Consider the following 27,594-nt stretch of genomic DNA (forward strand, 5'->3'; position numbering starts at 1 on the left):
AAGGACCAGCTTCAGATTAGTCTTCCCAGGATGCATCCACCTTGGCAGATCACTCATGTCTTGCGTTACAATAACCAAATAGCTAAACTAATTCTAATAATTTTTCTATAAAGGCAATATTTAAGAGAACATATTTTCCATGTAGTTTATACAACCTGTTGCAAAAATATAAAAACTTTAATATCACATAAAAGCATTTTTGCATTTAAGCATTCTTGCATTTTTACAAGATTTTTGGGCTGCAATTTGGAAAAATTGTACACCTATAAATTCCCACTGTTGTCCATTCATCGGTTTTTCCTTAATCTTGAGAACGGAGTTAGTTAGATGAAAGAGGAGACCAGATAGAAATCTTAGGGGTGGGAGATCCTGATTATCTATATATAAACTTCTGATACAGGCTGGAAGTCATGTTATTTCAAGTCAAAAAGTTTCCCTCGAAAGGTGTTAGGTAGATGACGGTACATTATTATTAACGGAAAAGTATTATATATGGGGGTAAGCCACTACTAATTTGAGGCGGAGAGCATACATTTTAAATTAAATTAATTAAAAATTGCAGCTCAGCATTGTGACCATGTCACAAAAAATAATTTTATTTAAACAAGTTTTATATGAAGTCTTTCGGATGTTAAGGTTAGCAACTTTAATCCCATGCAGGACTGTCACAACCTATCCAACGTGGATCATTTTTCAAATATTAATAGTAGACCAGTATTAATTAGTAGTTGTTGACCATTCTCTCCGGAAGGAAGTCAACTACTACTATTGGTTGAATTGCTTCAATCCTTTTCTGCAACAGCCCCTTCTTTGTATTGCACCAGTGGTATGGTGACATTCAAATAGGAAAATTACATAAAATATGTTTAAGGAGTTTTTGAGGGTACTGAATTTAAATATTTGGTCTGTTTTTTTTTCTTTTTTTTGTGAAATTTGTTCCTTAAAAGTTCCTATAAGTTCCTTAATCAGAAAGGCCTTCCTATTAACATCCAATGTGCACTTAACATAATCTAGAAGATCTTAAAAATTGCTGAATACCCTAACTGCAAATACAAATCTACAAACAATAAGATTTATTGAGCTTTACATTCAATTTCAACTATGTTCATGTGCCCACGAAGACAAATGCGTAACTCACCTATTCCATACTTAGAAACTTTATCCTTAAAACTAGCCTTAATCTTTCACAAATTCAATTATATTTTCCTATTCACTCCTCAACCAGAACTGAAAAGATTAGATGTAAACACCAAAGACCCAAATCCACTTTAACAGTGGAATAATACCTCCATTATTAAAACACTTTGGGATCATCTCTCTCTTATGATTTAGATAAAGAGTTTAAGAGATGATAAAAATCTTTATATTTTTGAGTTTTATCATCTCTTTATCAACTCTTCTTATGCTAAAAACTTCCAATCATGTAAATAGGCCCAGATTTGTGTTTTCTGACTTTTGGAATGAAGTAATTAATCTCATATGACACTATTTCTCTTCTCCACAGCTAACAAAATATCACCGTCAGTACCTTAGCACAGCTACTGCTATTATTTGTATCCTCTTTGGAACACTTGTTGAAAATCTTTTGTTCATCATATTTACTTATTTGTTAATAGGTTATTATTTTCACTGCACTTAATCTTTATTTGCTGTGCATGTAATCAATTTCAAATTTCAGAACATTCTTCTACAAGTGAGAATTTCTGTTTGCCTTGATCCATTGTTTTTTCTGATGACAGCAATCTGACTTTCATCAAAAATGTCTGAAGTTTGATATTATAGAATTTGTTTAGTATAGAATTTGCTCACATCAAAAGACCAAGTTTTTTTTCTCCAAGTTCCTTCTACATGGTATATATTTCACCTACTATATTGAGTAAGAACTATATCTACAAATTAATAAATTCATTACTTAGTGAAATAAATTTGATTTTTTAAAAGTTATACAGGGATTATTAATTAATTGGTTGATATCCCAATACAAAAAAGTGTGTTTTTCATTCAAGTGATAATTTTTTTCATTCAAGTGATAAGTTTTTCATTCAAGTTTTTCATTAAATCTGCAAGCATATATGGTACATGCATATTTGACTTTAAGGAGTTTGGTGTTGAAAATCTATTGTTTCTGGCAATAAAAGTGCTTGTCATTTATAATGAAATTGCCAATGGAATATCCATGTATTTCTTTGGCTTATAAAACAAACTGTTTTACAGTAAAACGTCACAATCCTATTTATTTCTTGAAGAATGATAATTATCAACAAAATGTTACATTCATTGAAAATGCCTGTTGATGTCATAGCATGTGATCACACACAATTTGCATAAACCATAACAATTCCTATTTCGTACACTATAAAAGAAAAATGATTTTGTAATCTTGTCAATAATATCAAATGATTTGCTGGAATTTTATTGGGCTATATTAATCCAAAACAAAGCAATAATTATTAAATTTAATAATTATAAATAAATTGAATAGTTTTGAAATAAAGAATCTGCATGGAGTGGGACTAGAATCCAGAACTCCCACTCACTTTTCAGTTATGTTGCCGGTTATGCTATCTGAACTGTGTCTGATCTTTGCTTCTAGAGCTGTTAATTAACTTATATATAACCATACTGATCATTTGGTATTACTAATGTTAGGGTTATGTATTTTATTATATACAGGTAAAGGACAAAATAACAGAAACACCCCTTTTGAAATGTGTTGTACTTCGACTGTCCAATACAGCCCCACCACGTGTTGCAACAGTCTTCCATCCAGTGGCAGTGAAAGGAAAAGTATCAGTTGAGCATTTGGCGGTGTGACAGTTGCATGAGAAAATTCTGTTCCCAGCAAAGCACCATTATGTCCGACCTGTCCGACGTGCAAAGAGGCATGATTATTGGAGGTCACCTCACTGGAGCGTCTGTGTCTAGAACAGCCAACCTTATGGGTGTTTCAAGGTCCACTGTGTCAATGGTTATGACAGCCTACACAAAACTGGGAAAGGTGTCCTCTGCGAAGCAGAACAGTGGACGAAAGTTGAAGTTGACTGACTGGGATAGACAAGCATTGAAGAGGATAGTTGCCCGAAACATAAAACTACACTGCTGCAGATAACCTCCAAGATAAACACCCATCTCCAGAACCCCATATCCACCAAAACTATTCAATAGGAGCTGCATGCTGTGAGCAATCATGGTCAAGTAGCCATCCCAAAGCCGTTAGTGTCATCGCAGAATGCTATGAAGTAACGACAGTGGTGCCAAGACCACGGAAACTGGACATAACAGCAATGGGAACAGGTCATCTGGTCTGACAAATCATCATTTACATTATTTCAGACCACTGGATATGTGTTTGTCTGGCAAACATCAGCAGAAGCATTTCATGTTGACTGTCTGGTTCCTAGCATGAAGCATGGAGGGGGCTCTGTGATGCTGTGGGGAGTGATATCCTGGCGTAGCTTGGGCCACTCATAGTCCTGAGGGAGAGGGTCAGAGGCAAGCATTATCACAGTGTTCTTGCAGATCATTTACACCCTATGCTTAATACTCTGTTTCCTGGAGAGCGTCCTCTATTTCAAGATGACAACGTCCTTGTACACATGGCTCATTGTGTTCAAACATGGTTGGATGAGCATAATGATGAAGTGGAACATCTCACGTGGTGTCCTCAGTCCCCTGATCTTGACATCATTGAGCCTGTGTGGGGTTTTTAGAGAACAAAGTCCGTGCTCAGTTTCCTCCTCCATGCACACTACCTGAACTCGAGACCGCTCTGCAGGAGGAATGGCTGTGAATTCCCTTAAACTTTCTGCACAACCTTTATTTCTCAATCCCATGTCAGATACAAGCTGTAATTCAGGCTAATGGTGGTCCAACTCCCTACTAATAAATATTTTGCATTCTTTCACACGTGTTCCTATTATTTTGTCCTATCCTATACCTGTATATATGTGTGTATATATATATATATTATGCCATGGTTAAAGCATAAGGTGGCTTAGAGCAATGGAGCTGTGGGCACAAAGTTGTACTTGGTGCTGCGAGTGACCAGTATGGTTGTATCTAAATTAACTAATAGCTCTGGAAATGAAGATCGAATTGAATTCCAGGTAGTAAAACCAGTAACTGCATTATAAATGGGAGTACAGTCCCACTCCTGGATGATTCTTTTATTCCATTTTTGGATCAAATTACATTAAAACAACTTTAAAAAAGCTTTTTTTCCAACTTACAAGTATTTTATATTGTTAGATAGTAGACAAAATACAAAAATTGAAGATGTATGTATTCATAGTATTTGAAGCATGCAATGCCATAACATTGTAAATGCCATTTTCCTGAAAATACATTTTATTGAAGAAATGAATTTTACACACAATGTTTTCTTCTAGAAAAAAATATTGTGGTGATATTGGTGCTCTAAGTGGCTATATTTTGAAGATGAAATTATGTGCAAGCCATATGACTTTTGGTGCATAAAATGTTACGGTTTACATTTACATCATTTTGTTATTCCAAATAATTTGTAACACGGTGAGTTTTTTTATGGTTTTATTTTAAAATTGAAATGAATTCTTTGAAGTATGAAATACCTAAAATGAAATGTCCAGAAAATGAAGGATTAACTTTCTGTGATATGGGGAAATGTATTCTAAGCCACTATTTTTTGTTTCTTTCGAATGTTTATCTGAAAAAGGATCCACCAACAGGGGTAAGTAAAAGACAATACTTCAAAAATACTGTATAGGCATAGACTTGAGATTTACCAGATATGGATAGACAATATGAGTCATTGTGTCTATACATGGGTGTACCACTTGTAAATGAATGTGTTTCTAACAAGTTTGTCAAACTTTTTGTTTATGTTACAGGTGACGTGCAGATGTTCCTTTGCTTGTAGAAATGTAAGATTGGATTACTGTCAGGAACTCTTCCAACAATTGTATGAACTGGCTAACTACAATAAGCAGCAGAGTTATCTTCAAAGACTTGTTCATCCCCAGATGATAAAAAGGAGATGATATGGGAGGAATGACCATCCTTCTGAAAATAGAACACAACACTCTTTCAGTTATCATTTGCTTCTTCCTAGTGGAAATGAAGTAAGAGTTTGCCTTAAGACTTTGTGTAATACATTTGGGGTTACTATGAAAAGGATTCAGTAGATTGGAGAAAAGATTTTGGGAAGAAAAATGGATGCTAACAATCAAAGAGGTGGCCAGCGAATATGTATTGAAAAGCAGCTGTGGACAGAAAAAATAATTGAGCACATTAGGAGTTTTCCAAGTGAAGAAAGATCATTATGCTCGAGCCAAAAGTACAGATAAAATGTACTCAATGTTAGCAGAATGTATAGAGCCTTCCTTGAGAAATATTGTTAACAGTATGCTGGGAGCAAAGCTGCAGTTACTCGACAATGGTACAATGAAATTTTCCCGACCAAGTTCAATTTATATTTTCAAAGACCTTGCATGGCCGCTTGCTCAACTTGTGACTGCCTTGATGTACAAATAAAAGCTGGCGATACATCAGCGAAAACAGAGCAGGAATTAAATCATCACAGAGCTGAAGTAACCACAAAAGATATGTCCGATGACACAAAAAATGCAAAAACCTCAGATTCATATGTCATATCTTTTGACTTGCAGCAGCAAATCTATATACAGTAGAGAGTCGTTAATCCGAACCCCGGTAATTCGAATCGCCGGTTATCCGAACGATTTTCAGCCGAACTGTGTCGTGCTGAATCGAACGTTTTTGATACTAGATTTACTTCTAAAGTATAATTTTCATGTTTTTATATTCTTCAATATATTTATTTTGTTTGTACAAAATAAAGAAATAATTTTAAACGTACAATAGCCTCGATTATTATTATAAAAATTTTCGTTAGGCTTAAAATCGACGAAAATTCAACACAAGAAGACGCGTGCAACTCATGCTTGTTGCAGTTGTGGTCGCCTGCGCAGCTGGAAATTGCATAGTGTGACCAGGGCTTAAAGGTGGAGGTAAAGCAACAAGATGGTGCAGTGGGGTTAATGTGCTGAAAGATGGAGTTAGCATTGATGATTCCAAAAACTTCCACTTCCTCTTGCTCCCTCCCATTTTGGGATTCCTCAAAAAAAAACCTTACATTGGTAAAATGATACCATTTTTAAATCCAATAACACAAACCTATTTCAAGGAGATGCTAACAGAACCAGATAACTGAATGCCAGATTACTAAATAGTTAACTTATATAACTTTATTATTTTATATTTTCAAAATGATATTTGGACTTCCATTAATGTTTCAAATTTGAAATTTTTAAATACATTTTAACTCTTATCACACTAAATTAATGTCTTATTGTTTATGTTTCCCTTTATTTATCATAATTATATTACAGTCCAATTCTAAGTACAAAAACTGTGGGCCCAACATTGGTGAAGCCAGGAAGCAGTTACTAGTAGATTATTGCCAGTTTTTAATGTTAAAATTAAGATTGAATTTTTAGTAAATTGTATTTAATAAATTTAAATGTAAGTTTTTTGGTATTCAAAACTGTTTTTCAGCTGTAGAAACATTCATTTTATGACTGCAATTGTTTTTGGCATTTTCAACCTTATGCACTTGCACAATTTTGGCATTTACAATGTTATGGCTCTAACCCTGTTTTTAAACTTTTCCTTACTATTATACTTAGGTGTTTGAAATTAAACCCGATGTTTTATTTTAAAGTGTAAATTGTTTAATCAAATGCTAGAAATATTATTTTAAGTTTGTTCATTAGAAAAAGTGTTTTTTCTCTCTCCTGAAATGTTTGTTTTTTGTCATTTACAACATTATGGCATTGCATGCTTCATTTGATGTGATGTATCAATTTGATTATATTAGTTTAGTCATGTAGCTTATCATAGAGGCCATGCAGGCAGTGATGTTTGTTGACAGAAAGTAAGCAACAAAAGGTTAAGAGCATGCTCAGAACTACTGCGTCTTGCTCCCTTATCTGAAGTAACAAGATCATCCAGGGGATCATTCTTGTTGTTCAAATCTCTCCACCCTTTCAAATCCAATGAGTTATAACACACTACTTTATATAAAATGGAAACCAATATATAAATAAGTAAAATGATCAATTTTAGTGAACTATTGAATAATCAGTAAATACAATATACTTACTAAATTATTTATGGAACAAAGTGAAAGTAGTGTACAGTAGGGGGCCTAACTGAAAACATGTGAACATCCTTACACCAAAATTTCTGAATGCTCTCTAATGGGACATATCATATAAAAACATGTGTGTATAGTACTATCTTACAGCTGGTTGCTAATCACTTCTTGCCTTGTCTATTCGAGATGAGGATGCACACATGATCTGTACCATATGTTCAAATGTACCTATGATCAAAAACTATTGAGAACAGTTCAATAAAATGCAAGATTTGAATTTATTCATCAAAATTTATTTCATCCCCTTCAAAGTAATTTCCTTCCACTGCAATGCACTTATGCCAACAGCTTTTTCAATCTTTAAAATATGCTTTAAAGTCATTTTTGTAAAACTCCTTCAAGACACAGCAAATTTTGTTTTATGTCATTGACTCAAAATGGTGACTAACTATGAAGCAAAAATTTTAGTTGAGAAAACAGAAAAAAGTCACACAGTGCGATATTGGGTGAATACAGAGCTTGTGGAACCATATTCCTTGAACTTTTGTCCAAAAATTCAACAACAACAAGAGCACTGTGAGCAGATGCATCACTGTGGTGCAAAATTCATGAGTTTTCTTCGCGACAAATTGAATTGTTTTCTTCGCCACAAATTGCTTCATGCAAACGATGCAAAATGCTCAAATAATATTCTTTGTCAGCAGTTTGGCCAGCCGGAAGGAATTTGAGGCCCTAGACAGGTCCAAACTGTCACAAAATTTGCATTAAAATTATTTGTTGTTAGACAAACAACAACTGGAAACAATTTTGTTTTTCATTTATTCAAAAATGCTACACGAACTAAACAATAGAAAAAGGAAAGTAAGTCCTAAGATCGACCATCTCTGGTTGGGAGATTCAACTTCAGTTTTGACTACTCCCACAATCCAGGTTGGGATCTCATTAAACTTAGTAACAAGTAAAAGACTACTTGGAAAGTGACCAATTGGAATGGGTGATAGAGAATGGAGATTGATATAATCCCCAGACTTCAAGGATGCATCGCACAGACACATAGTTCTCCTAAATTGTGTCAACAGTCAAACCTGTGTCACCTTACATCCTGAGTGAAATCAATATCACTCCATCTATCTGATGATTCACCTAATGCACAACTTGTTCAGAGACATCTTCCGCCAAACATCTCATCGTCACTGCCCCAGGGCTGCCTTTGAAGGTCTCTCCATCAAATGATGAATGTCGAATTAAAGGACTGTTGGACAACTTTTGTTACTTAAAAAAAGGAACCTGTCATCTATCTATGTAAGAAAGTTTCTTAATCTGAAATAAACAAGTTTCTTTTGTAAAGGTGTCTTGTATCTGTGCCACTGCTGCCACCACTCACATATGCAAATACCCTTAACCATCCTGATAAGGAATTTAATGATTCCACCCTCCAGTCGACAAGCTCACAAACTCGTAATGCATAACACCACGATAACTGAAAAAAACAGTCAACATGACTTTGATTTTTGACTGACTTTAACATGGTCTTTTGTCTTGCTTAACCTTTCAAGGACCATTCACTTGATTGTTGAGCTGCTTTGGTGTCAAAAGCATAGATCCATGTTTAACTACCTGTAATGAGATATTTTAAGACTGATTTGCCTCAAGAAAGCATTTCCTCAGCCACTCAAACAAATTTTTGAAAAATATTCAACATTTTTGGGATGACTCAAGAAGCGACATGCTGCAAGTCCAAATGATAACAGAACATATTCAATAAGGTCCTTAATTGTTAAATGATGGTTGTTGAGCACCAAATCTCAGACTCAAGTGACATATTGTTCATCAGTTGAAGTGGATGGTGTACCAGAGCGTGGTGAGTCTTTGACACAGTCTTTGTCTTCCTCAAACATCTCGTACCACTCAAAAAACTCTTGTTTTTGACAGACTATTGTCACCAAAGGCTTTTTGCAACATTTCCAATTTTTTTGTAGCAGTAATTACATTCTGAAAACAAAATTTAATGCATGTTCTTTGCTCAACTACACTTGAAATTTTGAAAAATCTCTGGTACAAACATTCTTTACACACAAAGCAAGTGTTTATTTGCAAATGAAAACAGATGATGATGTACAGATTGCTGATATATGTCAATAAGTCATACCAAATGACCAAAAGAAAGAAAAAAAATGACAGCACCCTCTTGCATGTAGTTTGATCAAAAAGTATTGGAAACGGTTCATTTAAAGTAGTATTTTACGATACCTTTTTAATATGTAATTGCTTCTCATATGTGTGTTCAACAAAACCTATTTCATTATGATTCTGTAAGAAATTGTTTTGATTTTCCATGTATTGGATAACTGGCTAATGGAAGGTTTCACCAAATCTCCAAAATATATATGGATATACCATAATATAGAGAGCCCTGCTGCCATGTCCCTTGGCCAGTGATGTACTGTAAAATTGAAGATAAATTCTTGTAAATCATCTTCAGAATGGTGCTATCTTATGCAAACTTCTGCTGTAAAAATGCTGACAACATGATGCTCATTTAAGTGGGCTGCTCTGTTAACAAGATCCAGCTAGGGTTAAAACATAGGAGTGAAAATTGGAAACATGACAGATTGCTCAACTGTATAAAGAAAATATCCTAAATTTTTTTTACAGCCTAATAATCATTATGCAGATGTTTCTGAACCAACCCTAGTAAAAATATAATTTGAAATCATGTTAATAATACATGATTTCAAATGACATGACATCACTTGACATGTTCAGAGGCTTTTGAAAATATCTTGGAAAGCATTTTATTTTTAATTACAAATTTCTAACTTTTATAAAACTGTTTAACAATGCACTTGGTTTTATTTAAAATCAATCAAACCATTACAGACATGATATCAAGTGATATCATTCATGTGTAAAATCAAATAGTTTACAGTTGTATTAAAAATATAATAATAATCATATATAATTTCTGATTTCATTTGAGAACTTTTAATGTGCTGGTGATTAGGAAAGTGGTCTAAGTCAAAAATAGGAAAACATTGTAAAATTTTACAAGTAGTTCATGAAAGCTATTCAATTATATAAAAGAATTCTATTTTGCAAGAGTAAATATATTTGTGTTTTTTTGTCTTATAATCATAAAAACTATATTTTTTTAATTTTTACAAACTCAAAAGTCAAAATAGCTTTAAATGAAAAATATATGACTTAGACCATTTTCATAATCACCAGTACATAAGCACTCTGTTCTGATTTTATATTTTACCTGGGGAGAAAATATTGGCACTGTAGTCTGTTCCATAACCGACGGATTCAGTAGCAGCGGTACGGCAGAAGATTTAACATTTGTCGACTGAACACCATTATTAGTTGCATTCAAGGGATGTGTTGTCACCGGATGTAAATATGATGAAGCGTGAGTAAAAGTAAATGCAGGAGGGTGAAGAATTACAGATGGTGTAGTTTGATGCGATGTGGTTAGTGGACTATTTGCTTGAAATACAAGAGAGAAATCTATTTAATTAAAGTAATATTATCTTCACCAAATAAATAGAAAATTCACAATATGATTTCTAAATGTCTTCAGAAGTCACATTAGATATCAAATATTTTTAACTTTATTTGTATTAAGTTTAATTGTTGTATTATTTTAAATTATAACTGAATTATTATTTAAATAAAAAGCACATTAATAAATACTAAAATATGATTCTACATTCTAATAAAAATTGAAGCAAATTGATTATAATACTTTAAACATTATTTATTTTTTCAATTTTTCTTGTGTGTGTTTTAAAAATTTGGCATAAAACTTGTTTCAGACTATTATTTTCAATAATATAGTAGAGTCTGTATATTTTGTCAATTGCAAGTCTGACAACTCTGCCATAGGGTAGCATACATGAAATTTTCTTGTTATCACTTGATGTATGTGACAGAGAGACTAATGTATGGTACAATTCATACGAGACTGCATATTATTCAATACTAGGAGCCCGGGACGCCCCCTAGTGGGCGTTCATTACAAATTTCATGATAATTAAAAATCATTATTTAGTGTTATTAAACATTCTATAAATACTTTAAAATAGTTTAATTTATTTATTCACCTTCGCTGGTAACATTTGCTAGGGCGCCCCTAGTGAGTGTTAATTTAAATAATAATTTATATTGTTAATTTAAATGTTTGAAATATGACACACGATAGGGGCGCTTCTAGTGCCCGTTTTTGGCATACCATTACGCGGACGGACAGATGGACAGGCACGCGTTCAATGGGTTATATATATAAATATTGACCAAATAATAATTTATTGGCCAAATGAATAATAATAATTTATATTGTTAATTTAAATAATAATTAAAATTGTTAATTTAATTTGAATGTTTGAAATATGACACACGATAGGGGCGCCTCTAGTGTCGGTTATCAAACGGTTACGGGACGGACGGACGGACGGAAGGAAGGACGGACACCTGTTGAATGGGTTATATATATAGATTAAAAAACTTACTATGACACCTTGTGAACGTGCAGCCCAATTTTTATTACTTCCAAACGTTTTCGGTCATGTTAAATGACCATTCTCAAGAAAAGAAAAACAAAACCAAAAGAAAAAACAAACAGTTAAAACGACTGTAAAAATTGAACGCTTAGTACAAAATCAAAAAACGAACAGGCTTTTCAAATTTTTGAAATATATTCCATTGCAACTTATGTACGTCATCTTTAACCTTGCAACCAGAATAATTCAAAGCATAAACGTACAGAAAATTATAATACTGAAAAAGTAATAATACGTGCAGAGTTATGACCCCTGATCATCTAGGAGCCACAGGAAGATCCATCAAAGCCAAGTTAGCAGAACACCAAGAAAATATAAGAAAGGAACAACCATGCACTGTGCTGGCCACCTATGTTTTAGTGGACCCACAAGACGTCAAAGCCGAATGGAACCAAGCAAGTCTACTGCAGGTAGCACTGACACTATGCAGAAGATTGGCAAATTTTTAAAGCGAATATCGCAATCTATTTTCGAGAATCTACAAAAGTATCAGCAGCATGGTCCTCTAGCCTATTATAAACCTTATTATTAGAAAGATAATATGCATTATTAAACAATGCATTTATGTGAAAAAGATGATCAGGAGTCATAACTCTGCACGTATTACTACTTTTTCGGTATTTTAATTTTCTGTATGCTTATGCTTTGTATTATTCCGGTTGCAAGGTTAAAGATGATGTACATAACTTGCAACAGAATATATTTCAAAAATTCGAAAAGCCTGTTCGTTTTTTGATTTTGTACTAAGCATTTGATTTTTACGGTCGTTTTAACTGTTTGTTTTTTATTTTGGTTTTGTTTTTCTTTTCTTGAGAATGGTCATTTAACATGACCGAAAATGTTTGGAAGTAATAAAAATTGGGCCGCACGTTCACAAGGTGTCGTAGTAAGTTGTGTAATGTATAGTACAGTACATGTATACTGTCAGGCACTTGAACATAATCATATAAACCAATCGAAAAATCCGATTCAGAGTTTAAGGTCACTAAAACAAATTGCTATATGCTAATATCATTCAATTTCACTAAAAGGTCAGAATAACTTTTACACTTCCATTTAAAGTAATTGCAAAGGCCAATCAAAGTTTTGTTCCACATTTTCTATTTCAGCCACAAATGATTAGGAGGAAGATGAAATCTGGCATATGAATAGTTACATGCTTTATTTACAAGCACTATTTTTCTATATAATGTCCATCTGTTTCTACAGCTTTTCACCACCTGGAAACAAGCCTGAAACACCAGCCTGGAAACAAAGAGCCACAGTGGAAAAGTCCTGTGGCTCTGTTGGAGCCACATCTTCACTTTCTTGAAAACTTTGTCATCATCCCTGAACTTTTGTCCATAAACAAGATATTCTTCATTGGAAAAAAGATAAAAGTCTAACGGAACCAAATCTAGACTGTTTGGTAAATAAACAAACACAATCCAACACTGTTTTGTGATAACTTCTCTTATTCACAAACTGAAGTGTAGTCTTGCATTATTGTTCACGAGACATCTTGCATGTTCTGTTCTGATTGAACTCAGTACATTTGTTTCACTAGTCTTTGTAGAATAACCAAATGTAACTTGGAATTTATTGTTGTTCCTTTCTTAATAATTTGAACAAAATTACTCCCTTTACATCTTAGAAGACAGTCATCACCACTTTCTTTCTGAGGAAACTGTCTTAAACTTCTTATTTTACTTTGTTGTACTTAATTCACTGTATTTTATATATAAGGTGCAGTCAAAAAAGTTCCAGGATTGGTCCAATAAAAAATGACTGACATACATGTTAATTTATTACGAATTGTCACCTTCAAAAAAGTTATTTCTGAAGCTATACATACATTTTAGCACTTCTTCCAGTTTCAAAACATTCCTAAAGCTCTTTTTTTTTTGTGACATTAAGCACTCATTGCAATTCTATTTGAAAGTCATCAATGTTCTCAAATCTCTGTCCTTCTAGGACTTTTTCAGCCATGGAAATAGAAAAAGTCATATGATGCCAAGTATAGAGAATGAGAAGGGTGGGGTGCCATGGCCATTTTATTTTTGTACAGAAACTGTTGAATAGTGATAGCTAAGTGAGTGGGAGCTTTGTCATGATGAAACAACCAGCTCTTAACTTTCCAAAGATCTGGTCTTTTTCATCTGATATTTTCACCCAGGCACCCCAAAACACCTATATAAAACTTTTGATTCATAGTTTGACCTTCTGGAACAAATTCTTGAAGAATAATTCTCTTCCTATTAAAAAAAACAATAAACATGTTGTTGAGATTGAACCTCACTTGGTGTGCTTTCTTTGGTCTGGGTGAGCCATGATTTTTCCACTGAGTCAACTGTTATTTGGTCTCAGGGTCATAAATCCATGTTTTATATCCTGTAATCACTTTCTTTTCTGTTGCAATCTTGCAAAGTTTGAAACAAAATTTCACATTTACACACTGTTCCTTGAAATAATTTATTTTACAAAGCAATGAAAATTGCAAATCGGCAAGAACACAAATCTAATCTAACTAGCAAGAAACAAAAACTTCATACAATAATGGCATGAAGCTAAATAACAATGTCTATTATGCATCCTATTTGAAAATGTGGCCAACTGTAGTGCCAGTCACCAGTCTTGGTACTTTTTGACTGCACCTTGTATTTTAATCAGGTTTTAGATTTCCTCTCCCTCATTAACAGTAATGTCACAAAACTTTTCCTATTTAAAGTGAAAATAAATAAATTATTGAGTGAAGATGTGTGATGTCATTCTGTAGATTGCTGTTTCATTTCAGGCTCAAAGTGCTGAATCCATGTCTCACCTCCAGTCACAATCCTTGACCTATCTTGTATCAAGCCAGCAACTCAGTAACAACGTTCTTCTAGAGTAACTTACATTAACCTTGCACATGTTTCCAGCAGCAACATGACAATGTAAAATACATAGCCTTCTTTAGTGGCCAGCTTCATGTGTCTACAAGAGATTTGTGCTGCAAGCCAAATATTCTAAATGTTTTTCAAATTTTTTGTTCTATGTCACAGTTTCAAATGGCATTTTACATAAAATTAAACATTTCTCTTATTCACCCAAACTATTTAATCACATAAATCAGTGTCGTCTTAATGCATGGGCACATAGGGCAGTTGCCAGGAGGCTTCACGTTAATTTATGCAAAGACCAGAATGTAACACTAATTTTCCACTCATCTGCCAGTTGTGTAGGCAAGCCCAATGTGCTGTTTTGCCCAGGGCCTACAATGCTGTTATGATGGTTCTAACATAAATAAAAATGTAATATGAAGTAATAAAATAAACAGCGACAGAATTTTTCTTTAGGAGCATCAAACTATATGGTGTCTCTATTACCATGGATTAGGTTATCAATAATAGATTTAATGCAGAATGAAAATCCACTATAATTCATCTTCTCGTATCATTTCCTCTCACAAGCATCTCAAATTATAGTAAATTTTTACCCTGCCTTAAATGCTATGTATAGAAAAGTAGCTGCCTACAAACACCTTGATTACATTTAGGCATGATCTGACTGTCTTTAGATTACAGTCAATTCACATTAATATGAATTGCTAAGGGAACAGCAGTTACTTTGCATTACTGAAAATTCATATTAACAATTTTCTGGGTCAAGATTGTATAATTTATGCACTTACGGCTTAAAAGGCAATCAAAATCTCTAAATTATAATATTTTTAAGTATAAAAAAACAACGTTTAACAAATTACTTTGCAAAGTAATTTGTTAAACGTTGTTTTTTTATACTTATACAATGTATTACCGTCAGCCATGTGTTATATTTTATATTTACCTAAATTATAATATTTTTGCTTAATTTGCTAAATAAAGTTAAATTTATTTACAAAAATAAATCAATGCTGTAAATGATTTTCAAATCAAACAAAATGAGAAGCCAATATTCACTGTTTAAGTGTGGAGCAGTATATCAGAGTGGTTAAACAAAACAAACCTAAAAGAAATCTGATTTTTTCTGTTGAAGACTGTCTGAAAAAGTAAAAAATATTTTCTGGTGGCAAAAAAGTAAAAAAGGAGCCAAATCTGTCATCACTGTAGGCACTCCCCAATATGCAAACTATCATGTGTTTGCACGGGACTGCATCCATTTAAAGAGGTGGACATTCTTAAACTTTAACCCCTATTTTCTAAGTACAGTAAAATGGTCTACTAAAACCAGATGTTTGAATTGCTCTAAAATTAGAAGTCAAACCTTTCTTTGCTTACTAGGAGAAAAAATCTGTTCTTTGATACATCTTTGATCATTTTTTTATCAAAAATCTTTGATAAAAAAAATGTTTAGAATACTTGAGACATGAAAAATTTGTGTAAGATCATGGTATTAAAATACGTAAATGGGAAAAATGTCAAACTCATTTCTACAGCCTGAAAATGGAGTAGGATGTACAGTATCTATAGAAGAATTTTGTCACTGTTTATTCTATTACTTCATATTACGATTTCATTTACATAGTTAAATAGTGTAAATGTTAATATTGAAATAAGAGAAATGTGTTTAGTTCTATGTAAAATATCATTTGAAACTGATGACATTGAAGAACTTTGAAAAAATTCACTTTGCTATGCAGATCTTCTGTAGAAGTCCAAAACTGGCCACTAAACAGGGCCAAAAATAATAATAAAGCCATGGGCTAAAAGCATTGTTTAATTTAAATAGAGTTAGATAGCCTAATAAATAGGATTTAACAATTTGGAGGGCTTATCACATTAAGGCTGACAGAAAAAAAGACCAGATCTTTTACAAAAAAGTTAGTCTTTAATAATCACTTTCAAATTTAGGTAATGCATCCTTACCTAAATTTGAAAGTGATTATTAAAGACTAACTTTTTTGTAAAAGATCTGGTCTTTTTTTCTGTCAGCCTTAATGTGATAAGCCCTCCAAATTGTTAAATCCTATTTATTAGGCTATCTAACTATCTAAATTAAAGGGCCAAAAATGTTTGCACTGTATGTTCCACATTGTCTTATTAGTGCTGAAAATGTGTGCCAGGTTAATATAAGTTACTGTTGTAATAATTCATTCTTAATGTACTGTACAGGGTGGGGCATAATGGAGTCCCATATTTATGAGATGAATTTTAAAAAAGGTACAAGAATGTGGAAAAAATGTATTTATTTATTAAGTACATGCAATAAGGATTTTTTTGGTTAAGTTTTAAAAATGTCGCCATCCAATGGGAGGCGGTCGGTCCTGCTAGATGGCATGAATGATAAAGTTTTCAGTAGTCAACATGCCATGGTCAGGTGAACAATGGGTCTTCACTGTGGAGGCTTTTTTCAAAAACGCAGAGTCTGTGACTCCGATGCAGAGGGCATTTCGCACGCAATTTGTTTTAAATCCAAACAAAAATGTTCCTGATCAGAAAACAATTTTGAAACGGGTCCATAATTTAAGAACAACAAGTTCTGCAAATCCTAAAAAGCCAGTTGGGCGTCCCAAATCCGTGATGACACCTGACAACATTGCCGCATTCAGAGTGTCAATAGAGCAGTCTCCAGCACATTCTGCTTGAAAACATGCCTCTGCTCTCCAGATATTGGCTCGAATGGTAAGGTAAATTTGTGACCTTACAAGATTATGATTGCTCAAGAACTGAGTCCAGTAGATTGTGGAAGATGTAGAGATTGTTGTAATGAAATCCTTACAGCTGTGCCTCCTAGCGGTATTGTGTGGAGTAGTGACGAAGCACTACTCCACACAATACCACTTTTCATCTGTCTGGCACAGTGAACAAGCAGAATTTTCATTATTGGGCTGCTGGAAACCTCCTGAAAACTCCACCAATGACCTCTTCACAGCCTGAAAGTCACTGTTTGGTGTGCTTTGTCTCTGTAGGCATTGTGGGGGGCCTTTTTTTTTTTTTTTTGAAGAGGATGGCGTCACTGTTACTGTGATTTCCAACCAATACTGCGACATGTTGGAGAATTTTTTGCGCCCCAAAATAGAAGAATACAACGCAAGTGGGTTTTGGTTTCAACAGCATGGAGCCACAGCCCAATGACCCATCATTCTTGCACCATTTTGACAGAGATGTTCCCCAGTCGAGTAATCTCTCTACAGGAAGCCATTGAATAACCCCCTCACTCCCCTGATTTGAGCCCCTGTGACTTTTTCTTATGAGGTATCTCAAGGCAGAGGTTTTTAAATATTGCCATCGAACCCTACAAGAACTCAAGGAGATTCATGAGGAAATTGCCAAAATTCCTCCAGATATGCTGGTGAGAGTTGAAGAAAACTTCAAAGAATGGCTCCAAATGTGCATCGCCTGTGAAGGACAACATTTGGATGATATAATTTTTAAAACCTAACCAAAAAACCTTACTACATGTACTTTGAATAAATAAAAACTTTTTTCCATATTCTTGTACCATTTTTTTAAAATTTACCTTGTAATGTGGGACTCGATTATGCCCCATCCTGCATAATCTGTGAGTCTTCTGTATCCTACACTCTGGTGTCAGCTGTTGTGAAACAAGCCATGAGTAACTTTTGAATATCTGAAATGCTATATTATTGTGTTCACACTATCTTCACTGATTTCAAGCTATTATGATAACTCTTTGTAAGTGGCATATTGATCTTTCTGAAAGGTTAAATCAGTATGTTACACATTTTAGGGTGTTAAAGCCAAACTTAAGTAGCAACTGTGTGGTTCATCACTCAGGTTGGCATCACCCCTTTCTACTGATCTCAGATTTTCCCAGCATCCAACCGTATTTCTATTAACAGAATGGCAAACATTTTTTACATGTTTATAAATATTTCCCACTGTTTTTCCATAACCATTAGGAATTTAATGAAAACTTTCTGTGACATATTTCACTATCATATTCCATTTTGAAAGTGATTAACACCCAAACCCTTTGGTAAAATCTAATGAAGCATTATGGTCTGAAGCAGAAAAGTTTAACATAGACCAAACTGCAGCTTTTTCTTATCATTTTCGGCCAAAATAAAAAGTGTGGAGCAAAACTTTCTGAGTGATTCTCATATAATTACATTTTTCATAACTATATTATTATTAAGGCCAAATGATCTGCCAGATTATATCAAGCTATAATCAAAAATTGGGTTAATTAATGTTTATATTTGTAAATTATTTTAAAAATATATAAAATTAAAAAAATGAACATACCATTCAAATTTTCCTCTAAATCAACTTTTTCACTACTTGACTTTAGTGAATGTAAAGACTGATGCTTTTTAGTCAGCGGTAAATCAACAGAATCTTGTTTTGTTTCAACATTATTAAGTACATCAACTTTATCTGAAGATTTTCCTTCATCTAGAGATTGAAATTGAAATGATGAAATTGAAGAATTTGGTTTAAATACTTCTTTCTTGAGGTTTGGAAGAAATGTATTAATTCTATCCCATGTTATATGCCAAAGATGACCTTCATTTAAGCCATTGCTATCATTTGTATGATAAAATATACCAGCAGTATCCATAACCAAAAGCATATTCTTCAATGATTCAGGAATGGCTTCATTCTGTAAAAGTGAACATTTTCATTGTTAAATTTGAACATAATTTTTAATACTAAATTTAATTTACATTTTTATAATTTTAAAATTTACAATAATTCTAAAAATGAAGTGTTAGCTGTTTCAATTTATTTAAAGTGCTTATTAGTCTTGTGGTGTTAAAATAATTACTGTATATATTAAGATGAGAAACCATAAACACAATTTGGGAATGACTGTATTATATACGAATCAATGAAATACCACGTTAATTTGAATCAGCGTAAATTTTGAGCCTTTTTTAGGCATCAAGCAGACCGCGTTATATTGAATCAGCGTTAAGCGATGCAGCGTTAAGTGGGGTCTTACTGTACAATGTTCCATCATCTACTCACATTTATATCCCTTAGTGGGGGCTCTTGAGAACACTCACTCCAGGGGCATGGATGGCAATCAGCTTTTCCTTTTTTTTTCAAATGTCAGCATTTAGCTGCCTCTTAACTTTGTATTTTAATTCTTTTTTCTGTCTTCTTTTTCGGTCTAAATTTGATTAATCTTAATTGTTAGTTAGATTAGGGACTCTTAGCTTGGTTTCCAATTAGGATATGATAGGTTAGGTTAAATTAGATTAGGGTTTGTTAGCTTTAGTCCTCTGGTTAGGTTTGTCCTAGGTTATGGTAGGTTAGTTTAGTTAGTGAGTAAGTTAATGTTTAAAAATAAAATAATAAAATAAAATATAAAAAAAATATTGGGGTGAGTTCGTTCGTTGTCTAGTTTGTCATTGTGTTTGTTTGCTTTTTGTGCTGTCTGTCTAGCTGTTAAGTAGTATTAAGATTCGTGATTGCGTTCAGTTTTATTAGTATTAAGTAGATATAAGTCTTCCTACTAACAGCCATTTGGCACTAACTTCTACACTTAGCTATTCATGGAGGCACTCAATTATTGGTGTTTGCTACACTCATGTTTCCTTTTAAACCCTTTGGGGGACTAAGGCTTTGCAGCATAAAAACTGTATGCCAACATCAAACATAGACGGTACTGTAGCACTATGTATGTTGTTCAGAGGGATCCTACCTTTCTCTATTGTCTATCTCCTCCCTCCTCCTTCCACTGCCCTTTTCCTTATCCTCTTTTCTGCCGGCTAAAGACTTCGTGTATGGCAAATGTCTTCCTTGTATGTATGTATGTAAAGGTGCCTTGTATCTGTGCCTCTGACACCACAACTCACATATGCAAATACCCTTAACCATCCTGATGAGGAATTTAACGATTCCACCCTCAAGTCGGCAAGCTCACAAATTCGTAATGCACAATTGAAAAATCAGTCAACATGACTTTGATTTTTGACTGACTTTAACATTGTCTTTTTGTCTTGCTTCACCTTTCAAGCACCATTCACTTGATTGTTTAGCTGTTTTGGTGTCAAAAGCATAGTTCTGCGTATGAAACATGGATCTATGCTTTTAAGAACATGAATCAGCCATTCATCAGCTATTTGAACACAATGTTTTTGGAAAAAATTCAACACTTTTGGGATGATTCAAGAAGCAACATGCCATAAGCCCAAATGATCTTTTAAAATTGCTTAACAATATCAAAATGATAATGAAACACGTTCAATAATGTCCCTAAGCATTAACACTGATCCTTAAGTACCAAATCTCTGACTCGAGCAAACGTATTGTTCATCAGTTGAAGTGGTTGGTGTATTAGAGCATTGTTTGCCTTTGATGTGTTCTCTGCTTCCTCAAACATCTCATACCATTCAAAAACTCTTCTTTTTGATAGAATATCACCACCAAAGGTTTTTGCAACATTTCCATTTTTGTAGCAGTAATTCAATTCTGAAAACAAATTTAGTGCACATTCTTTGCTCAATTAAGCCTGGACTCCACATTACCTGAAAATTGTTGGTACAAAAATTCTTTACACACAAAACAACATTTATTTGCAAATGAAAACAGATGATAATGTACGGATTGCCGATATATGTCGAAAGTCATACCAAATGACCAACAGAAAGAAAAAAAATATTATGACACTGTCCTCTTGCACACATGCAGTTTAAATAAACTATTCGAAATATATTTTTTTCATAGTAGTAGGAATTATATTGAATTCTTAAACAAAAAACTGCTAGGATCTGTCTGCTTCTGTTTTTAATGTCATCTGCAGGAGATCATATGCATAACCAGAGATATAATCTGCCTTAATTAAGAAGTTTCAGTACCGAACTTGCTAGTTGGTATGTGATCCAATCAATCATATATTCCATCCTAATAAAAATATACAATGCACTATACAAGTGCACCATTAGCACAGTTTGATTATATCACAATGATACTATGAAATTAATAGGTACTATTATGATGATGATGATTATGATGATAAATTTAATAATTTACAAATAAATTATTAGACCTATACTTAATTTTTTATTTAAATTTACTTTATTCATTTATAAAAACAAAACGTTTTACTTACCAAAAGATCACAACCATCAACATGCATATATTTATCCATGAAATCAAGAATGGTCAGCCATAATGCAGTAAAAGTAGGCAAACTTAATAAAGGATTTAAATGTTGAAGAAACACCTATTTAATAAAATTTTCATAAAATAAAAAATAATTTAATAAAAATTAATTCTATTACATTTCAACTTGCATATAATATTACACAAAATAGTACAAACAAAAATTTATGTTCATAACTTTCTGCTATTCATCAGTCATACATATATCACCTTATACTTGATTTGTTTTTTTATGTGTTTTTTTAAAGTTAAATATCAACAAGTATCTAAAAACTTTCTAATAAAGCAGTATGTTTACATTTTGTTACAAGTGACAGCTGGTTTGTATGGTTTTGTCATGTCTGGCATATTGATCTATTGACATCACAGCTATCCTCATTTTTTATAGTCTCTCCTCATTTCTGTATAGAGTAATAGGTTACAATTTTTAAACTTGATTTTCAGAACTTTCTGCATCATTTTCACTGTTACATTGCAAAGAAACTGTGGGTTCTTCTCTATGGTAAATTAGAATATATATATCTCTATTCTAATTTGAAAATCCTAGACAAAGTTCTGAACTATCCACCTATGCCTAGAATCCCATACCACGTAGTACTCCAGTCTTCCTCAGGTTTACAAACCTGAGGAAGACTGAAGTATAGTTGAAAACATTAGTTTTCTATTAAAGTGTTATTACTGGACTTTTAAGGTTCTTGAGTGTAAATTATATCTGTTAATCACTTCCAAAAGTTGTTCCTGCCAGATTTACTCTTCACCACTTGCTGTACCAAATTCTACTTGGCAATTATTTTTGACAAAGTTTCTGTCTCTGCAGAGATCCCTACAATATGTTCCAAAGAGTATTTCTAATAAGTTTAATTTTGGCTATTAGATGTATATACAGATGACTTTGAATGTGTATACTTTATAATTAAATTATTATTATTATAATTATCCAGTAATTTAATTACAAATTTAATTACCTTGCAAAGCAATGTTGCACCTCTCATTCTTGTTTCTTCCATTCCCATTGGATCTTGGGGATTTATATTTTCTAATAATTTAGCAAGGAGTGGAAATAATACCTAAATAAAAAGTAAGTCAAACAATTATTTTAAGAATAGGACTTTCCTCTGAACATGAAAGTCAAATATTTAAACAGAGCAAATTTTAAAATTTTAAATTAGTTTATATAAACCTAATTATTCAAAATATGCCTAAAGTTTGATACTAATCATATGTACATTATATATACATGTATAATTTTAATCATTATATTATCAAATGATTAAAATAACAAAAGACAGTCTCTATTACAATACTGGTGTAATTTAGTGATAATAACAACTAAACACCAAATTAAACCAGCAACAAGTTGCTCAACTTTCCCAGCAACATTTAAAATTTTGTTGGTGATATCTATTAAACTTTTGCATCACCCAATAGTTTACTTTATTGTTAAAATTTAGATATATCTAACTTTAGTTACATAATGCCAAATTATTTTTAAATCATTGAAACAGACACTTAAAGAATTACCTTATTGAAACAAGCTTCCCATTCTACAGCAGATAAAACTTGTAAATCGTGAACCAGCAGTGCTCTCTGTAAGTAAGTTAATGCTGAAGTTCTTATGGATCTCCGTGTGTCACAACAGAGTCGAGCAATACCTAGTATCAAGATTTTCAGTTTTAATATTGAAATATAATAATATACTTTTATTGTAACATATTATATATAAATTACTATTAAAATATTTTCTAATTTACTTTTGTGTATTGGAACATAAACCTTAAGAAAACAAAAACATTTTCAATTTTTTTTTTTTTAAATTCTCTTCTTATACATTAACTTAGAAAGCTAAATCTATAAATGCTTGTTTGTACAAAAAATTAAATGAACTAATTTACAAATAAGCTGGAACAGTTGGTAATAGACACTAACATGAAACAAAACACCTTAGTTACAAAAACATTAAAAAACAGAATGTTCCTCCACTTTTGAATGTTCTCTCTGTGAAATGGACTATTTTTAGCCAAGGAATGTCTGTCAGTGTAACTGAAAACATTCATAACTTCTATTAAGTGTTACTGGAGTAAGTACTGTACATAAAGTAAGACACCAATGCCGAATTATCAAGCTAGAAAACAGCTATAGCAATATTAATAATTTTAAGATAATTTGATAGTAGAGTTAGGTGTTAGGCACAATCTCTTGCTAAATTTAATAATTATGATTTTAATTAAATAATTTAAATAAATTTAGGCCTAACCGGAAGAAAAGAATCGGCCCGAAGTGGGACTCGAACCTGCAACTTCTGCTCACCGTGCAGATGCATCGCCAATTACACTACCGGACCTCTGGTCTGATCTCCCCTTCCAGTATATATAAGCTTTACACTAATTAAAATTCTAATTATTAAATTTAGCAAGAGATGGCGCCTAATGCCTAACTCTAGTATCAAATTATCTTAAAATTATTAATATTGCTATAGCCGTTTTCTAGCCTGATAATTCGGCATTGGTGTCCTAATTTATGTATAACGGGTTAGTTGTTGTTTGTTTATATGTAAGTACAGTACATAAGGTGTTTTTCTGTCAGTCTCAATTAAATTTACCCAAATAAGTTTGATTTAGGTTAATTTACGATTTTGTACAAACATCTGCAGTTAATTCAATTAGCCAATTACAACTGTAACATAATTTTGTACAGATAACCCCTTAATAGTGTATAATCCACACTGCCATACATCTCACAAATTATTATTAAAACAGAGGAAACATGTACAGATAATCTGCACTACTGAAAGCTCCATGTCGCTGAACACTTAATATGCAGTTTAAATGACAGTGTTTAAAGCATTCCATTTTTCCCTTTCTTTCTTTTTATTTATGTAAGCATTAATTACAAATATAATTATAAATAAGTGAAGTAGAAAAAACAAAATATTTGAGAGAAAACTGTAACTATAAAATGGCTGCCAGTTGCAAAATTTTGTAATCATTTTGTTTCATTTCTGTTTTATTAATATTAATTAAATATGCAATAATAATATGCAAAAAATTATACAACTATAAAACACATCACATTGGGTTGAAAGCTTTTAACAAAACTGACTACTTACTAAACAACAACACATAACACCGGGGTGTATTAAATAACGTATCCAGAGAACCTATATCTGGTGTGTGATGAAAAAAAGAAAAAGTTCACTACAAACATTTTCGAACTGCTCTGAGTTGTTCTTCAGGTGTTTTGTTTTTTCTTTTTTTCATCACACACCAGATATAGGTTCTCAAGGTACATTATTTGACTACTTACATCAACATAACTAAATAACAAATACAATATATCAAAAGCTTGCACCCAAACACAAACTTCTAAATATCCAGAAACCATATTACAAATACCTATCTTGAATGGTAATAGAATACGCATGCAAAACATATCACATACAAAACAATCCGTCACAGCAAACCAGACTATTTGTTGACAAACAAAACAAAATCATATGCATCATATACATAGCTACACTAGAACTGCCAATGATATTGCTGGCTGTCTATTTCTTATCAGAGCCTCATGTTCTATTAAGATTGTCCTGAGGTAGTGGTCCTACGTATTCCAGTCTTATTAACCCTGTGATCTATCACTAAAACAGAATAAACCTTCACACTGGATTTACTGTGTGATATACCTCATTAAGTCTCACCGATATCCAGTGTCAAATTTCATGGGTGTACAAATGTTTTTTAACTCCTTTTGAGCTCTGCTTCAGGTTTTCTATGTTCTATGAACAGAACATGCATCATAGCCTTTTATCAAATTCAAATTTAAAATGCCATGTTGCCAACGAACTAATCATGAATGACACACATGCAGGATGTCATACTGTACAAGAAACTATACAATATATCAAAAACAGTTGTAAAAGCCTAGCACAAATAAACTATTTATACAGATAACCAGGTAGCTAAAATAATTCACCAGTATATAGCAAAAAAATATTTTTCACCCATTACATCATTAACTGCCGTAAATAATCGGGCTTTATTTGTATATTTTTCACCACAAAAACACCATATTATAAGTATATTCCACTAACTATTCTTGAGAATATAACACAAACTATATTTTGACAGAGCAATTATATCAGATAAAATGATCCATCACAATAGACCAGATATTATCCTCATTGACAAAGTACACAAACCTACCTATATCATTGACATTGCTATACCAAATATACATAATCTACAAAATAGCCATACAGAAAAAAATAAGTAAATGTAAATGTACTGATTCCCTCAAGAAATAAAATGCTCATAAAAAATGAGTAAAGTCCATATCATATCTATAGTTCTCTTTACCACAATAGTTATTCCACATGTTACATAAAAGCCTAAAAACAATAGACATTCACTCAATTTATATAGATCTTTACATAAAGCTACCATTCTGCAAATTGTCATATTATCAAAACTTTCACTTCATACTTGTCTCATAGACTTTGCAGTTGAGCCCATCTGTGAAATTTGATACCGAACATAACCAAGAATGACACACAGTAAAAATAAAAATAATGATGATGATGATAATAAATTCTAAAATAATATTGAAAAATTTTTAATGCCAATAATATCTAGTATATTTTATATTTGAAGAACCACCTACAATTGAAATTAGTCTAGGGTTTCGATATGACTAAAATGATTCCCCTACTAGATGCAAAGTAAATACTCTGTAAATAAAATAATTTAAATGCTGTTAATGTTGATTTCACTGAGAAAGTGCTTGAGATTACTAGACCATTCTTTTAGCAATTTGTTTAACACATTCTACTTTTTATCATATATTATTTATTTATTTTTTTATCAGGCTCACAAAGTTTTTCTTTTTATTCTTAGTATACAGTCCATAATTCTCTATGCACAATATTTGTATTTTTTTGCTTTCTTCTGCTCATAACTATCTGTTATGGCAAACAATCCAATTTAAAAATTTTTTTTATAAAACATTCAACCTATTAAGAATAAACTGTTTAATTTTACCTACTCTACTAAATTAAAAGCACAGTTTGTTCTTGCTTATGAAATCTGGATAAACTGCCTTGCTCCTGACATCACTAATGTAATCTGTTCACAACACTTTATAACCATGTCCATTTCTAGGAGTAACCATAGAAAGATGGTATTTTATTAATATTTTGCCCATCCTTAAATGTTTGAGGGTGCAAAAATATAAATACAGCCTACAGATGATCGACAGACACTGGCAGCCATTAGTATTCTTCAGTCAGAAACTCTCAGAATCATAAAAAAAAAGTGGTCCACATATGACCATGAGTTGTACACCGCTTATACTGCTATCAGGAAGTTCAAATACATGCTGGAAGAAAGGTAATTTACCCTATTCATCAACCATAAACCACTAACTTTCACCCTAAAGCAAAAACCTGAAAGAGCATCACCACGACAGTTTCGCCACTTGGATTATTTATAGCACAGTTCACCATGAACATCCGTCATGTTGAGGGAGCCAGCAACATCCCTGCAGATGCCAGAGTCTATCACGCAAGTGATTGACTTCCCAGCACTCGCCTCCACCCAGGAATCCAATGATGAACTTAGGCAACTCCTTTGTTCGAACACAGGCTTACTACAGCTAAAACAGATTACTAACCCAAATACTACAGCACAGCTTTACTGTGATACATCCACACTCGATGCCTATCCTTTTGTCACCAAAAACTTCTGACATCAGGCAATTGCCTCACTATGCGGTTTGTCATACCCAAGGGTGAGAGCCATGTGTCGTCTTGTTAAGAAGTCCTTTGTGTGACCCGACATCAAGCACGACTGCA

At 32.8% G+C, this 27,594-nt stretch overlaps 1 protein-coding gene across 1 annotated transcript in view; it reads right to left on the reverse strand.

Annotated features, from left to right (window-relative positions):
* garz (Sec7 domain-containing protein garz) overlaps positions 1-27,594 on the reverse strand; it is a 170,712-nt gene that overhangs the window by 1,840 nt on the left and 141,278 nt on the right. Inside the window, exons 29-33 of the mRNA XM_067285351.1 lie at positions 23,271-23,401; positions 22,715-22,816; positions 21,697-21,810; positions 18,882-19,239; positions 10,416-10,642 (exon numbers count right to left, since the gene is read on the reverse strand). Coding sequence (XP_067141452.1) covers positions 10,416-10,642; positions 18,882-19,239; positions 21,697-21,810; positions 22,715-22,816; positions 23,271-23,401 — 932 coding nt within the window. The remainder of the gene's footprint in view (positions 1-10,415; positions 10,643-18,881; positions 19,240-21,696; positions 21,811-22,714; positions 22,817-23,270; positions 23,402-27,594) is intronic.

Source organism: Centruroides vittatus, unplaced genomic scaffold (genome assembly GCF_030686945.1).
Source record: "Centruroides vittatus isolate TY-2023 unplaced genomic scaffold, ASM3068694v2 scaffold_2520, whole genome shotgun sequence".
In the NCBI taxonomy this organism is placed as follows: Eukaryota; Metazoa; Arthropoda; class Arachnida; order Scorpiones; family Buthidae; genus Centruroides; species Centruroides vittatus.